Raw genomic sequence first — 15,409 nt, forward strand, 5'->3', positions numbered from 1 at the left:
AATAAACTTTGTCCTTTATAATTTATTGCACAACAGCACCATTGCAGCAGTGTCCTGTCTGCACAGATATGTTTCACTCTGACCTCATTGAGCTGCATGCCTCTTCATGTGGAGAAAGGTATTTAGCAACAAAAATTGCAATTTTTATTGTCATTGGATTTAAGCCTTGAATGAAATTTAACAACATATTTTGATAGTAGCTCACGAAATGAAAAGGGGCATGAAGATACAATAATTGAGGAAGGGCTAGCAGATATGCCAGGACCATCTGGAACTACTTGTGAAGTCAGGGATGGTAGGTCAATCATTTAGTCACAGGTTATGTAAGGAAGGTGTTGATTAGTAACAATCAACAGCTAATGTGAACAATTCCCGGAAATCAAACCATTAGTTTGTATCCATTCAATGGATTTCTTATTTTTGATAGCCTCATATTCAAACTACTTTAGACAATCCTTCAAAGGATAAAACATAATCTTCTTGTAATAGTATCTAGATAGAACGTGATATACAGACTATATCCAATTATAATCACTTCTATTTTCTTTTAGGCTGGTTAACTGTTTTGGACTCTTCAAAGGCCAAATATGAATGTGCAAAGAATGCTTTGGACATGCATGAAATGGAGAGCCCATTACGTCTCACAATGGACATCAGACAAAGTGTAGCTGATCAGGACATGGCCCTCATCTCATTCTACAAGAGACCCAATGTTGAATGGGCACGTCCCTTGGAGTGCAGGCTTGAGGGTAAATTTTCTGAAAATGATACATAAATATATCTTGAAAGAATTATTTGTATTCATTATTTTATTTTGGTGATCTAACCGGGGATACAGCTATCGGACAAGGAGTAATACGTTTTTTCTTATCAACATGCATGGAGAAGCTGATGTCTGGTTTTTGCATCAATTTTGGTTAGTTTGTTTTGGTTGACCGTACCTATGTTTGATGATCATTATATTGTATAACTTTTCACAAGTTAATTGTCTCTTTATTTTGTGAAAACCTCTGTATTGTGTGTAAGTAATCTTCTTTTTTTTTTTCTTTCTTTTCATTTATCTCATAGCAAACTCTAATGTTACTCCACTTTTTGAGGGAGAGCCAGGCCATTACATACCATCAGCAGCTCACTTTCTTGTGGAGAGTGATATGTTCCTTATGGCAGGGAGGATGGTAGGGCACTCCTTTCTTCATGGAGGCCCATGCCTATCTGGACTTAGCCCAGCCGTTGTGCATGTCCTACTTGGTGGTAGTCCTGAAACTGCCACCGTTACACCCGAGGACTGTCCAGATCTAGACCTGAGAGGGACAATTCAGCTTGTAGGTTTTTATGTTTAAATGAGGGAACGTTTATACATTGCCCCGTGTGAGTTATAAACATGTCTAACCTAGACTAATCCTTTAAAATTGTTCTAGATCAAAAACTCTGCCATTGAGACATGGTCTGAGACTTTTAACTTGTCTTTTTTTTTTTTTTTTTTTATGTATGAGGAATTAGGAATTTATAGTTCTTGTTTCTGTCTGAATTACTGTCTTATGGGTTACAGCTTGAAGGGCAATCCAAGCTGTCGGATGAAGAGAGAAAACGTGTTCAGGATCTGGCATATGCATGGGACCTCCCCCCCTTGACAGAGAACAACAGGAGATGGCTGTTTGAGAAATTATTACTCCATTCTGTGAGTAAATTGAAAAGTAAGTAAAATATTTCTGTGTTACTGTTTAGTTAACGTTTTTCCTTAGGTCATTGGAAGAGTGACGAGGTCGATAAAACAGCTGAGAAGGGGACTTAAAGAAACCCATATGTGGACCCTGCTGACCCAGCGACCTGACACGGTGCCCTTACTCTTTCCACAAGAGTTGGCTGCTGTGAATCCTGAGGTAAATTTTGTGTTCCTAAATACTGTATTCATTAATAACATTTTACTGTGTTGTAGAAAATGTAGTCCAAAGCAAACTATGAAGACTTGAGTCATTCTACAAAGTGAAAAAATTGCAATTTTAATTTGGCATTTACCAAGAATTATGTATCAAATAATAAACTTACCATAACAAAGCTGTATTCATTTTTACAAATAAAATGCACAAATACTAAAAATGAACATATTCTTGTGGACCATACATCTTTACAGCAGTTTTTCTTTAGTCCTGTAAAAATAAAACTGCTCAAAGCCTGATTTACATATAGAAAACGATTTTGTAGATTTGAAAAAGACATGACTAAAATACATTAGTAATTATTTGGTAATACACATTTTCTAATTATATATTTAGCCATTAATGTTGTTTGAATTTGAAAAAAAAAATTGATTTCTATTTTCATTTTTTGTTTGAGACAGTTTCTTCTTTTAAGATACAGTCAAAACTATGTAGAGGTTTGGGGATCCAAGTGAACACAAAAAGCACAAAACATGGATTATTATAGAAATTTATTCAAGAAATCAAGTCATGGACCATAAGGCTAAGTGGGTGATAGTGAGCTAAGAACAGGTGAAATATGGCTATAGGGAAGGGAACTACCCAAAACAAGAACAGACAAAATCCATGGAAATCTGAAAAATGTGCAGCAGTATTTTTAAGGGTATACTTTGTTCTGTTACAGGTCCTTCTTCAGCGGATCGTGTGGCCAGAAGATGAAGATGATGACTGTCCTCTTGAAAATAAATGCCGAATCACAGGCTACATGAGGCATTTTATTCTAAATGGTAGGTTTGCCATTTTGCAGGAGGGGAATACTACGGAGCCCCGCAGGGGACATGGGAGGGGAAAAAAATTAAGACGGACTTTTGCGAGATCTCGCAAAACAAACTCGGGATCTCGCAAAAGTTGAATTCCAACAATGGCGGCAGCTACTTAGTTGTAATATTACTCTTTCTGGGTCACAAAATACACCTTTAAGATATTTTGAGGCGTGAATGTAGTGGTGTAAATGTCAGATACCTGCTCGGTTTACAAGACATCACATATTTGCAAAAGTGCTCCGACGCTTTTGGAGATGTGACACCCACTAGCTCGAAGCTAACGGGAGGTCGAGACCTACTACAGCCGGGAGGAACACCGCTTTCCCGGCACATCGTGCCTCGACCTCCCGGTCGGCTTCGAGCTGGCGGCCTCTGAAGAATGCGGCTAAAACATTTGCGAGATCCCGAGTTTGTTTTGCGAGATCTCGCAAAAGTCCGTCTTAATTTTTTTTTCTCCCGTGTCCCCTGCGGGGCTCCGTAGAATACCAATATTATTGCAATGTTAAAAATATATTGGTTGGATTTTTTTCAAGGTTGTTAAACCTCATTTTTTTCTTCACAGCAACACCAAGTGAGCTGAAAAATGTCCTAAAATTCTGGACTGGATGGGAGATTGTGCCAAAAAGTCTCACAGTGGAGCTAGTGGATGGCAGACATCCAACTGCTGCCACCTGCTATGAGACCTTGCGCATTCCATACCACTACAAGGACTATTTAACTTTTAAGGAAGACCTCATTGCCTGCTCTGAAACCTGCCACTCAGGGTTTGGACTCATTTGAGTCATTCCCATAATGCAAGGTAGTGTTGTACAAGTCTCTGTTTAAGATTTGGAATATAAATGTTCACATCTACTGGGCCTCTCTGATGCCATTTACTCTGTGCAGGCAACATTGGTTCAGTTCTCGGTTGAAAATGCCTTTAAGTAGTTTTTAAAACTGTTAATGTCTTGAAAGTTTACCTTGTCAATGACATCTTGCATGCATCTTGATCAAAATAAAAGGACAAGATTGACTTACATTGTTGTTTTAATTTTGAAACATTCCAACCATCAGCCTTCAGTCAAATATTGCTTTACAACATAACATTCAAACTGACAAGCAGTTTCTATTTAGTTTTCTGAGTGAATCTATATTTTTAAGTTCCCTCTCCTAATTCTTCAGTATTTACATTACGAAGCTTTACTAAAAATTCCTACTTATAGCAAAGTTTATAGCTTCAAACAGTTGGTGAACCCTGTGTAATCTCATAGATTTCAGCACAATTTGAAGATCAGATCCCATTTCATGACCAAAGTCACAATAATCAGAACTGCTTATACACAATTATGTTAATGAAAACACCATGAAAATTCTTTGAGTTGGTTTAGTTTAAGCAGACTGATTGTCCAGATGCCCGTGATGAAGATCCGATTACATTTCATGACCAAATTGTGCAGAAATTAATGAAATTCAACAAGATTCACAAACTTTCCTGCAACTGTATGTAGCTTTCCTATTCTAAATGAATTGCTGACAAAACTGAACAGCCATAATGTAGATGTCCGCACCAAAGGACTGGGATGCCGCTCTTGGATTAACAACGCCCTGTAAAGTTGTCATTTGTTCTTCTGTCAATGGACAGTCAGTGTTCGGAACAACAATGCTTGAATGGTTATGGCAAGATAGGCCACTGTCCTCCCAGTCAATGTCTGGAATCTGGAAGCCCTGCAACGAACAAGCAAAATTAGGAAAGAATAATTGTATATAGGAATCAATGAGTACTAAAAATGTGCACCTTTACCTGTGTGTTTTCTGGAACAGGAACAGGGTGATATCTGTGACCCAACTCCCACAGCTGGTTGGGACTCATGTTGTTTTCTGTTCGCAGTGGATGGTTGTCCCATCCACTGCAAAATGTATTCAAATCATCCTCCAGTCGAGGAAGAAAGACGTAATGACAGCAAAAGAGGTGTGCAACATTTGAAATGTCAAGAAGGCCCTCTTCCTCAAGGTTGTGAAGAACATCGTAGTAAATGCATGTAACGGCCACCCAGAGGTCTCTCCACAGTCGCTCTATTCTGAAATAATATATAAAAAATATTTAATTAGGTATGGCTTTTCTTGGTGTGTATGAGAAATTCCCTGCTTGTTTCTAACCCGACATGAAATGTGTGCATGACAACAGTAATAATACATTACCAGGGCATGTAGGAAGGACCCAGGCATATCACTTAAAAGGTGCCAAAAGGGTTGTAATGATCAGTGGCAACATGAGATGACAACCAGACCATTAACACAGAATGAACATTCATGGAAGGAAGGAACAGACTGGAAAAGGTGCGTGAATAACTAAAAAAATAGGGCACATTCCTGAAGGCTCTTTGGGGTTTGCTGGACCTGTCCAATATTTTCTTCCTTGAGGGGTAAGTAATGGAAATTGAAAGAAAAAACAACAAAAACTGCCAAAAAAAAAAGGAACACCTGATACATATCACAAAGTGTATCATGCTGGATAGGGCACTGTTTTCTAAAGACATTTTACTGTAAAACTTTCATAAAACTATACCCTTTAAATGTATGTATTTTTAATTAATGGAAATAAAGATGCAACACCTTCCATCTTATGTCAGGAACATTTGAGGTGGACAGTATTTTATGAGAACAAACCTTTGATTGTGCACACTCTTTCCTGAAATGAAACTGCCTCTTCCTGTGCCACGAACAGTAAACATCAGCCGTGCAACCTCCACATTTTCCCCTCCGTGGTTGCCACGAACCCTGAAAACAAAGAATCGTACCCCAAAACATTCGAAGCTTTAAAAAAAAATTTGATCTGATAATAAAGAACAGTATATGCCTTAAGCAAAGTTTGAAAAACAAATTGTAAAAGAATCCTTAAAATCTTTCATTGCTACTGCTCTTGAATGCATCAGAAAAATTGTCTCATGAATGCACTTTCCAGCATGTGTCAGTATGAAGTGTAATTTAACACAGCTGTTAAAACATTTTTCAGGATTTCACAGGTTAGTAGTAATTACTTAGATTTATTGTATTTGTTGAAAATTACGCAAGTGCCATCTTGTATCATTATGATCTGTGTAAGGAGACAATTTTTAGAATATTTTTGCAAAAATATTTACATCAAATTAAACAAATAAGTAGTCTATGGCATTTAAAAGTGGTTACCTACAATTCTGAAATGATAATACTAATTCTTATTGATGATGATATTGAATTTGAAATCATGGTGTAACACTGAACCCGACATCATAAAATGATTACCCTTGTAATGTCAGGGAGTTACAGCCAAGGAGGCAAAATATTACTATCTCACCCCTTGTATCCAATTACATAACAGCAGTGTTTGGTAAAGGTGTTGAATTAATTTTTTTTTATTCTTAAATATCCCCAAGTCACCATAACAATCCTTTGAAATTAGAGATATATATATTGAGGCAAGTTAGAATCATCTTAAACAACTTTTAATGAAATATCCAAATGTAGTCTTACAAAAGGTATGTAAGATAATACCTAACCCATAATAAAATGCATCACTTATTACCTGAGAGGAAAACCAAACTTCTCGATTGATTTTCGGAAGAATGCCAGTGTTGTTGATGCCAGATTGTTGGAAGCAGCACCGAGATACATAATCTTTATAGGAAAAAGAACAATGGGAAACTTCCATGTAAATATTACATTTGATTTACTTACTAAACTAAACTTACCTTACGAGAAAAGCCATCAATACCTCCAAAGATCACAATGTTATAGCTGAATGGGGAAAACAAAATTTTTTTTTATCAATTTTGGAATTATCACTTTGAAGTGTTTAAATGTAAGCAATGCAAGATGTAATTTATGTATGTCCAGATGCAAATATAGTAACGAGTAAGATAACAAAATACAGTTCTGAACATTTGCAGATGAAAAAATTCTCAGGAATATCTTTCACTTCAAAAGATCAAATAATTTACCGTATCAGTTTGTGATTTGTGTCAATATGCATCATAGACTGTGGTCCTGGGACGGAATAAGCACGTCGAGCAATGCATCCCAAGGAAAACATCCTTGACACAACACCAGCTGTGTCAACATGGTGCATAGAACTTCTAACCCTTTGGTACTGGACTCTGTGTCCTCTGGCCTGAAGAAGTGCTTTCACCATCCGGTATCCAGCGTGAGGCTGCCTGGATTTTATGTCTGTAATGCATTGGTCCAACTCTTCATCTGACAGGCTGCTATAGAGTGCTTTGACTGAAAGATTGAACTCATTCATGCGTCTGAATATTGTGCTTCTTGACATTCCCAAAATTTTAGCAATGGCTGGGATGGACAAGTTCAGTTCCAGAAGGCTGTTAAGATGATGGGGGGAAAGAGCCATTCTTAGTCGCCCAGTAGGTCCCCACTCAAACTGAATGACAGCACTATGTAGATTCATTTTATCCTTTTCTCTGTTTATCAGAGTATGTAAACTACATAATGCATCTAAGAGGACAGGGCAAACCTGAACTTGACCAGACAAAGCTTGTAGAAAAACTAGTTCCTGGGTGCAAATGAAATCTAAAAAGTCCAGATCCAGGGGAAGGTGTTCAAGACAATGTTCTAAACGTGAACGCAGTCTCAGAAGAATATGATGTAGGAGAAGATCCTAAAGGAGAGGAAAAAGTAGAATTATTTTTGTAATTTTTAAATCACCAACAAAAAGTGAGTTAAAAACACAAGGTTAGTTACCTAGTTAACTGAATATTCTTAGGCTATAAGATTCCAATGTTTATTTTATCATATTTCCTTATGGTTCTTTCAAAAAAGTTTATTTTTTAATTCATGCCATTTGTTGCAGCATTTTGATTTTCTGGTTAGGATTTTATTTATTCTTTTCTTACATCTTTTGTTTTAATAGCACAGTATATTTAAAAATTGAGCTCGCAAGAGAAAAAGCTTTATTTTCTATTTTATCTGTTTTATTTAAATGTTTTTGAGAACAAAGCCAAACCAAAACTTAATGAAGAAAGCTGGAACTGATTATTGAGTTCAGTGTTCCCAACGAATACTCTGAATGGATGAAAAAAAATGAAAACAGATTGCCTGGCAGCGTGTTTCATTTATGAAAAGATCAGAAAATTAAATTTGATATTGTCAAATTTAATCCCTTTGGTTTATGAAACAGTGAGAATGAATTTCTTAATGGGTGGCTCATATATACATATATATATATATATGTATATATATATATATACATGTATATATATATACATATACATATATATATGTATATGTATATATATATATATATATATATATATATATACATATACATACATATACATATACATACATATATATATATATATACATACATATATATATATATATATATATATATATACATATATATATATATATATATATATATATATATACATATATATATATATATACATATATATATATATACATATATATATATATATATATATATATACATATATATATATATACATATATATATATATACATATATATATATATATATATACATATATATATATATACATATATATATATATATATATATATACATATATATATATATATATACATATATATATATACATATATATATATATATATATACATATATATATATATACATATATATACATATATATACATATATATATATATATATATACATATATATACATATATATATATATATATACATATATATATATATATATATATATATATATATATATATATATATATATATCACAAACACATATATATAAATACAGAGACAAATATAAATAAAATATACAAAGGGATAAATAGAATAAATAGGAATAAAAAATAAAAATACAAGTGAATTGCACATTTCAAGTATTGAGTCTATTGCACTGTTGACTATTTACAAAAAGTATTGCACAAGGTATTGTACAGTGAGGTGAAGAGGCACTACAGCTTAGTTGTTCCCCCCTCCTTTGTCCTCCTGTTTCCCCTCCCTCTCCCCTCCAGAGAGGAGTTAAACAGTTTGATGGCGTGTGGGACAAAGGAGGTTTTAAGTCTGTTAGTTCTTGTCTTGGGGAGAAGCAACCTGTCACTGAACAGACTCTTCTGATTGTTTATGGCCGTGTGCAGAGGATGCCCAGCATTGTTCATAATGTCCATCAGTTTCTTTAATGTCCTTTTCTCTGCCACTGTCACCAGAGTGTCCAGCTTCATGCCGACCACAGAGCTAGCCCTTCCTGATCAGTTTCTCCAGCCTGGATGAGTCCCTCTTTGCTGTGCTGCTCCCCCAGCACACCACAGCATAGAAAAGTACTCCAGCAACCACCGACTGGTAAAACATCCTCAGGAGCTTCCTGCATTAAGTGTGTATAAGCACTAAATGCTTTTCCTACATGTCCAATTGTCTTCTCTGCAAAAATGTAAAAGAAATAGTTACCTTCTCTATTCTGTAGCTCAGCTTATCTGTCTTGGTCCTTCTTATCAAGCCTTTTCATTCACGGTGGAGAGAAAATGATGGCAGAACGATTGTTTGACTCGATTGTCGGCTGAATTTGCAACACCGCTGGCAGGCAACAGAAAGATTTTTTTTTTCAGTCTTTCTGCAAATGTCAAGTTTGAAAAACAGACTCCAGTCTACCACGGTGGTACAGAAGATGAGAGGGCCGGTTACACCCTTGCTTAAAAGCTATTTACTTTGACATCCTGGATCCACATTTTTTGAATGTAGTCAGTTGTAGAGTTGTAGTCAGGACTGCTGTGGTCAAAAGAAGATTGCTGTTTCCATCTGTGGTATTTCTGTTTGCTGGGATGGTTATGCACAGAACAAAGCAGCATCACTGATGACAGATATGAGTCTGATTTAGTGAAAAAACACAGAAAGGTGGAAAAGGAGGAGCTGTGGTGGGGGTGGGTTGCAAAGCCACTTGCAGTTGTGCAGCAGCAGGCAGGCAGATGAACTTAAATAGATGCATGCAATGGGCTAATAAGGGACTAATAAAATACTAGAATTTCACTCACAAAAACCTCTTGGATATCCAAGCAATCCAATAAAAATGCTCCAACAGGCTTGAAGAGGTCCAGTGTCTCAAAGTTCTGGACTATCAATACCATCAGATGGTGGTCTACCGCCCCTTCACTGGTGAGGCCTGCATTTGAGTACTGGGCGCAAAAAATCATTTCTGCTTTTAGGGTGCCATGGCTGTGGGCAATAGCCTCATTCAGTTAATTTTTATCTACAAAATTCAAGCAGAATAATGAAAAACCTTTAAAAATCAAATTGCTTATGATTTTTAATTTCACCCTGATACCCACGAAACATCACAAAAAAAAGAAAAAAGAACATTTGAAAAAAAAATTTTGAGAATTTTGGACACTTTTAGAGCGCTGACCATTAAATCCATTATTAGCATACCTCCTCTCTGCATGTGGAAGTCTAGGCATACTTTCCAACAAAGTTCTTAAAAAATGAATACATGACTAAAATAAGAAAACATCAACAAACACTTGGAATAAGTTCAAAGTGAAAAGAAATATCAACTCAGAATAATTAGCTTTTAAAATAGTCTTCTGATCACAATAAAGGCTTAAAAGGGCAACTAGTGGTAGCAATTCCCAAATGTCAGCTTTTTGCTTTGATGTACACAGCTTCAGGCAACACATTGTTCTTGTCACAGGCCGTTTATTTTTAATTTGTTAAAATCCAGTTAAAGAAAAATAATAATTTGCGTACTGAAGCCTTCAAAGGTCGTTCATCGGGATCCTGCTTTAAAAAACCTGGTGAGCTGCCCAGTGTATTTATCAAAAAAATCAGCAAGGTTAATATTAAAATCCACATGTCAGTTGTAAAAACCTCAAATCGGCTACAGCGTGAGGCCTGTTTAAACATTATCATCCCACTACTGGCACTCTGGAGTCATTTAAGTTATTGAATTTAAGAGATGTTATATCATCTTTTAAATGATTGCACATGCAGCCGACTCAAGGTGTGAGAGATGTTTTTTCAGAATTTATACTACCTCAGGAGAAACAGTAGCAAAAATGATCATTGCCTAATACTTTTGAGTGAATCTTAAAACACTTACATTGTTGATTTCCAAAAGCACATTGTGTTACGTATCTGAAAAATAAAAACTTTTTCTTTCCCCTGAAAATCTTCCCGTTCCTGGAAATAACGGCTGTTTCATGCAGGAAATCGCACAAAATACAACATGCATTATTTTTCACAGAACAGTGCAAAGTAACAGGAGAAGAACTGAGCATGAACACAAGTACAGTTTCTGTAGTTTGAGGAAGAAAAAAAACACCTCATAGGTCTTAAACTTGCAGCATCATTAAAGTTTAACCACAAAATATCACTTTTCTCCTAAAAACTGCAGTTCCTGGCTCTAAAAGTAGGTCAGGCCACTGTATTGAAGCTTCCACTGGACACATCACACTGCCATCAAACTGTCCATAGCGTGTATATTGTAGTTTTAGTATCTGTTTTTATTTGGCTAAGTGACATGCTAGTATTTTATTAGTCCGTTAATTTAGCACAAATTAGCAGATATCTGTGTCTGTGCATTGCAGCTGTAGCACTTGGTAAAGTGTAAAGCTAAAATATGTCTAAAAATAAATCTGTTGGTATTTGGGCTATTCAGCTATATGTTTGGGTTTTTGGCTGCTACATGTTTTCCACCAGTAGAGGGCAGTCACGGCAAAAAGAAAATAAAAAAATGTTCCGTAAAAAAAAGAGAAGAGAGTATTCTTGGGTTCTGTATGTGAAAGCCATGGTTCTGGAGTACCCAAATAAACTGGGTTTGCTGTTTACACCAAGTTGTCCTGGAGTGGTGTAACACAGTGCCGTTTATGGTTGAAGCATGCTAACCAAGCCTGCTAGCATTAGCTGATAATCCAGCTAATCTCATCCATAAAAGGGTCTCGTCCATAAAAACCTGCATGCTAGCAGCATAAAAGCTAGTACATTCAAAAAAGTGGCGTCAGGATGCCAGTTTATAAATAGTCTTTCTATACAACAACTCCTGGATGTTTGACTTTTAGGAAGGATAGAATAAGAGATGTTTTGTAAATCTTTATCTTTTCCTTTTGTTGTCCAGATTCAAATGTAGTCCACAACTTTTAAGGGTATTGTTGCGTTAGTCTGAAGAAGCAGGCAGGAAAAAACATTCTCATCATGACTGGTGAAACATGATATTGTGAAGTAAGAAGTAAAAAAGAACAACTTCTACCTGTGATTAAGATTTGACTGTATAAAACCTCCTAATGTCTATAATGTTTTACGCTTGGGTTTTAGCTGCTGTTTTAGCTGCTGTGAGAAACCAAGAAAAACATGGCACTGAGACAGACTCTCAAAGTGAGAAGCACAAAAATAGCTCATATTTTTTTTAAGTATTCTAGATAGAAAAAAAGTTCTCAGAAGTAGTTTCACTGGAAAAAAAAAAGAGAGAATGAACAAAGATATTGTACCAATTTCTAGCTACTCTATGCCACCTATAAAAGGCACCCTGAAGCAAGAACAGCAAACTCAGAGCACGGAGAATGATTACAGCCTGAAAGAATGGCAGGGGCTTTTATAAAGCTTGCTTGTCGAGCAGATCACTAAATCTCCTCTAACTCCTGTAATCTTCCCGTTCCAACTGACAATGCTTTTTATTGTAATCTTGTACTTGACACCAAGATTGGCCAAATGCTCAGTGATGGCGGAGAGTATTTTGTGTACATCGTGACTGATAAAGACCAGCTATGAGGATAATATATGCTTGTTTACAAACTCGTCTTTTAAAGTTAACCGGTTTTACAAAAATTATTTATTGAGAAAGGAAATACTGGAAAAAGAAACAACGACAAACCCGACGCCTAAAACTTTAAATTAGGAGTGGAGTCTTTGAAATGGAAATTGCTTGTACTGCTTGGGTGTTTTTCCATTCATCATTTCATACCAAATAATAACCTACAAACTACCACAGAGTGGATGTTTTCTTTTAAAATGTGCGATCACATCAGAGAAGAGATCAAATGTAGCTCTAAATGAAATCTTTGCTTTTTATATTCTTTGCATTAACACACTGACACAACTGCATTTCTGGTCCTTGGCAAACATGTCAGCTAATTTAGGACTTGTACTTATATGACACTTTTCTACTCTAGTTGAGTAGAAACCACTTCTATTTATTCATTTTTTTTACTTCAAACTTCATTTACTCATTCTTACAAGCCACTAAACACTTTTCCCCACATTCACACTGATGCATCAGAGGCAACTCGAGGTTCAGTATCTTGTCCAAGGATACTTTGACAAGCTGACTAGAGGAGCTGGGGATCAAACCATCTACCTTCCTATTAGTACGCAATCCACTCTACTTCCTGAGGCACAATAAGTGGCCTTCGTTAATCGGCCTCAATTGTCTCTTTGCATAGCGACCTTTTGTTGGATTTGGTGTCATTGTTATTAAGTTTGGTTTCTTCAGACTGTATGTAAGAGACAGACGTAGCTTTAGGGAGTCTCAAACTTATGTTCTTTGTCACAGCCAGCAGGGAGTTTCGACTCTTGTTGTAAACCTTTGAGGAAAGTTACCCTACTTGGTGCTCAGTTCATCAATTCTGTAGCTCGTCTCTTCGTTTAAGGTCTTAATTTCTAGTTTCAAGTCTTGACTACAATATGATGTTCATGTTTGAAAGTATAGTCCCAATTAGGACAATAAAGTATGACACACTTTGAGCCAGGGATTTCTCATGTCCCGGGGTGTCTCCATCGACCTGGTGACAGTCAGCTCGAGACGTCGAGATGCAGCTTCGCTAACCCTGTTGAAGTCATGACAGTGCTGTCACAGTACCGTGTACAACCCACAGCCCAGGTGTCGTCAGGATGCTTTTTATGCTCTACTCTTAAATAAAAAATGTCTATATATTCACATTTCTTGCACTATCAGACGTTTTCTTATTAAAGTCAATACAATTCAGTTTTATTTATATAGCGCAAGATCACAACGTAACATTAAAACCCTACAATGACAGAGAAGACTAATACAACCAGATGAGAGAAAGCACTTGGCGACAGTGGGAAGGAAAAACTCTCCTTTAACAGGAAGAAGCCTTTGATAATACCTGGTTGAGGTAGGGGCAGCGTGACTGGTTTGGGTTGGGTGGGAGACAAACTGTAATCCATCTAATGTGTTTGTCTCAGATGGTAAGTAAAATTAAATATCTTTTACCTAAAGATAATGCTTTTAACACATTTAAGGTATTCTTTCTGTTTAGCCCCAGACAATCAGCTCTCCTGGTCAGTTACTTAATTAACCCCTGCTTAAGAGCATACATATTAAGGTCCCCCCGTTTCCACAGTAAGGCAAAGGTGTTGGACTCTGCCAGTGCTGACCTTTATTCTATTCATAACTTTTATGGAATTATCTACTATCTTTCGTGCTTCTTCATGAGTGATGGAGGGAAGGAGCAGGAGACAGACTGGTGTGAAAGTAAAGCTGTCAATTTACTGGTCAATCTACATTGCCACCCTCTGCTTGTGGGCTGTGACCGAAAGAAGGGGGCATCCGGGCTCCCCTTTACAGATAGGGTGATGAACTCAGATGAGGAACAGAGGAAGTTGTTCTGACTACATTGCCTCTTGGACACCTCCTATTTGAAGTGATCTGGGTGTGACTGGAAGGAGACCCAAGGGTCAGCTGGGCTGATATTCCAGCTGATAATATCAGCCAGTTGATATTATCAGCTGGATTGGGAACACCTCAGTGATGGATGGAAAGACGGATGGATGGTAACAAGGTGAAACGTGAGAAGTAACGATGTGCAGAAGTGTGTCTAAGAACATATCCTAAGAAGAAAAGTACTTGCAAATATGAACACAACATACTCAAGTAAAAAAAAAAAGATATATTGTATTTAAGTTAGAAACATGCTGTATTTTTTATGTAGTGAAATCTGGAGCAGACACTTCTAAGCCTCTCAACAAACAAAAACAAATACATTAGCACCTGAGCTAGAAAACAGAAAATGCCTCAATATCTTTATAAATTGGACAGAAAATTACAGATGATAGTTAAGGAGGTGAGTCGAGGGTTTCTCTTGAGAGGGGTGTGAGAAATGTTTTACTAGACACAAATGAGACGTCTTAATCTTGGTAGACACTGTGTCTGAAAAGAAAAACTACATATGCTGTGATGTTTTGTGATAGTGAAATGAAACTGGGAGAAGAATTGGTCCAACTTCAGGTATACTAGCTTTAAATTGGTTTGAAAAGAAAAAAAAGTACAATAAATAAATTGGAAGCCCACGCGCTAAAAGAGTCTGTGTGATAGTCTGACAGCAAAATAAATTCATTTGCAGGCATCTGGCAGACAAAATGTCTGTTCGCCCTTGAGAAGGAGCCACTCTGCTAAATATGAAATAAAAGCCTTACCCAGTGTGGTGCGGTTTGAATTCTGGCGTCCCATGGACTCGGTTGATGTACGAATGTATGAGAGACAAAACAAAATATGAGCCTGCAGCTGGCACCTTCGCGCAGAGTGAAAGACGCGAAATAGTGAAAGGAAGGACACAACAATAAGACAGCATGCAGGAAGTTGAACTAGAGAGACTTTCAAACTGGAACTCGGTGATTCGTTGGACAAATACGGCAGTGAACAAACACCGAGTCAAAGTCGCCTTACAGTTTGTGCAAAT

General features: G+C 36.6%; 2 protein-coding genes and 1 pseudogene across 3 annotated transcripts in view; 2 read left to right on the plus strand and 1 right to left on the minus strand.

Moving 5' to 3' along the window:
- Positions 1–3,621, plus strand: part of LOC146581194 (G2/M phase-specific E3 ubiquitin-protein ligase-like) — a 10,527-nt gene extending 6,906 nt beyond the window's left edge. Inside the window, exons 2-9 of the mRNA XM_085250923.1 lie at positions 37–118; positions 198–295; positions 552–749; positions 1,069–1,322; positions 1,550–1,678; positions 1,743–1,880; positions 2,602–2,704; positions 3,303–3,621. Coding sequence (XP_085107049.1) covers positions 37–118; positions 198–295; positions 552–749; positions 1,069–1,322; positions 1,550–1,678; positions 1,743–1,880; positions 2,602–2,704; positions 3,303–3,520 — 1,220 coding nt within the window. The 3' untranslated portion in view covers positions 3,521–3,621. The remainder of the gene's footprint in view (positions 1–36; positions 119–197; positions 296–551; positions 750–1,068; positions 1,323–1,549; positions 1,679–1,742; positions 1,881–2,601; positions 2,705–3,302) is intronic.
- The window catches only part of LOC146581185 (NACHT, LRR and PYD domains-containing protein 12-like), a 503,983-nt pseudogene that overhangs the window by 317,862 nt on the left and 170,712 nt on the right, over positions 1–15,409 (plus strand). The window lies entirely within an intron of this gene.
- LOC146581195 (uncharacterized) overlaps positions 3,890–15,409 on the minus strand; it is a 46,133-nt gene continuing 34,613 nt past the window's right edge. Inside the window, exons 9-15 of the mRNA XM_085250936.1 lie at positions 15,262–15,314; positions 6,697–7,370; positions 6,448–6,493; positions 6,282–6,373; positions 5,387–5,497; positions 4,521–4,797; positions 3,890–4,444 (exon numbers count right to left, since the gene is read on the minus strand). Coding sequence (XP_085107062.1) covers positions 4,238–4,444; positions 4,521–4,797; positions 5,387–5,497; positions 6,282–6,373; positions 6,448–6,493; positions 6,697–7,370; positions 15,262–15,314 — 1,460 coding nt within the window. The 3' untranslated portion in view covers positions 3,890–4,237. The remainder of the gene's footprint in view (positions 4,445–4,520; positions 4,798–5,386; positions 5,498–6,281; positions 6,374–6,447; positions 6,494–6,696; positions 7,371–15,261; positions 15,315–15,409) is intronic.

Source organism: Mchenga conophoros, linkage group LG3, assembly GCF_057382185.1.
Source record: "Mchenga conophoros isolate Kocher_MC1m ecotype Shallow Benthic linkage group LG3, M_conophoros_male_GT1.1, whole genome shotgun sequence".
Taxonomy (NCBI): domain Eukaryota; kingdom Metazoa; phylum Chordata; class Actinopteri; order Cichliformes; family Cichlidae; genus Mchenga; species Mchenga conophoros.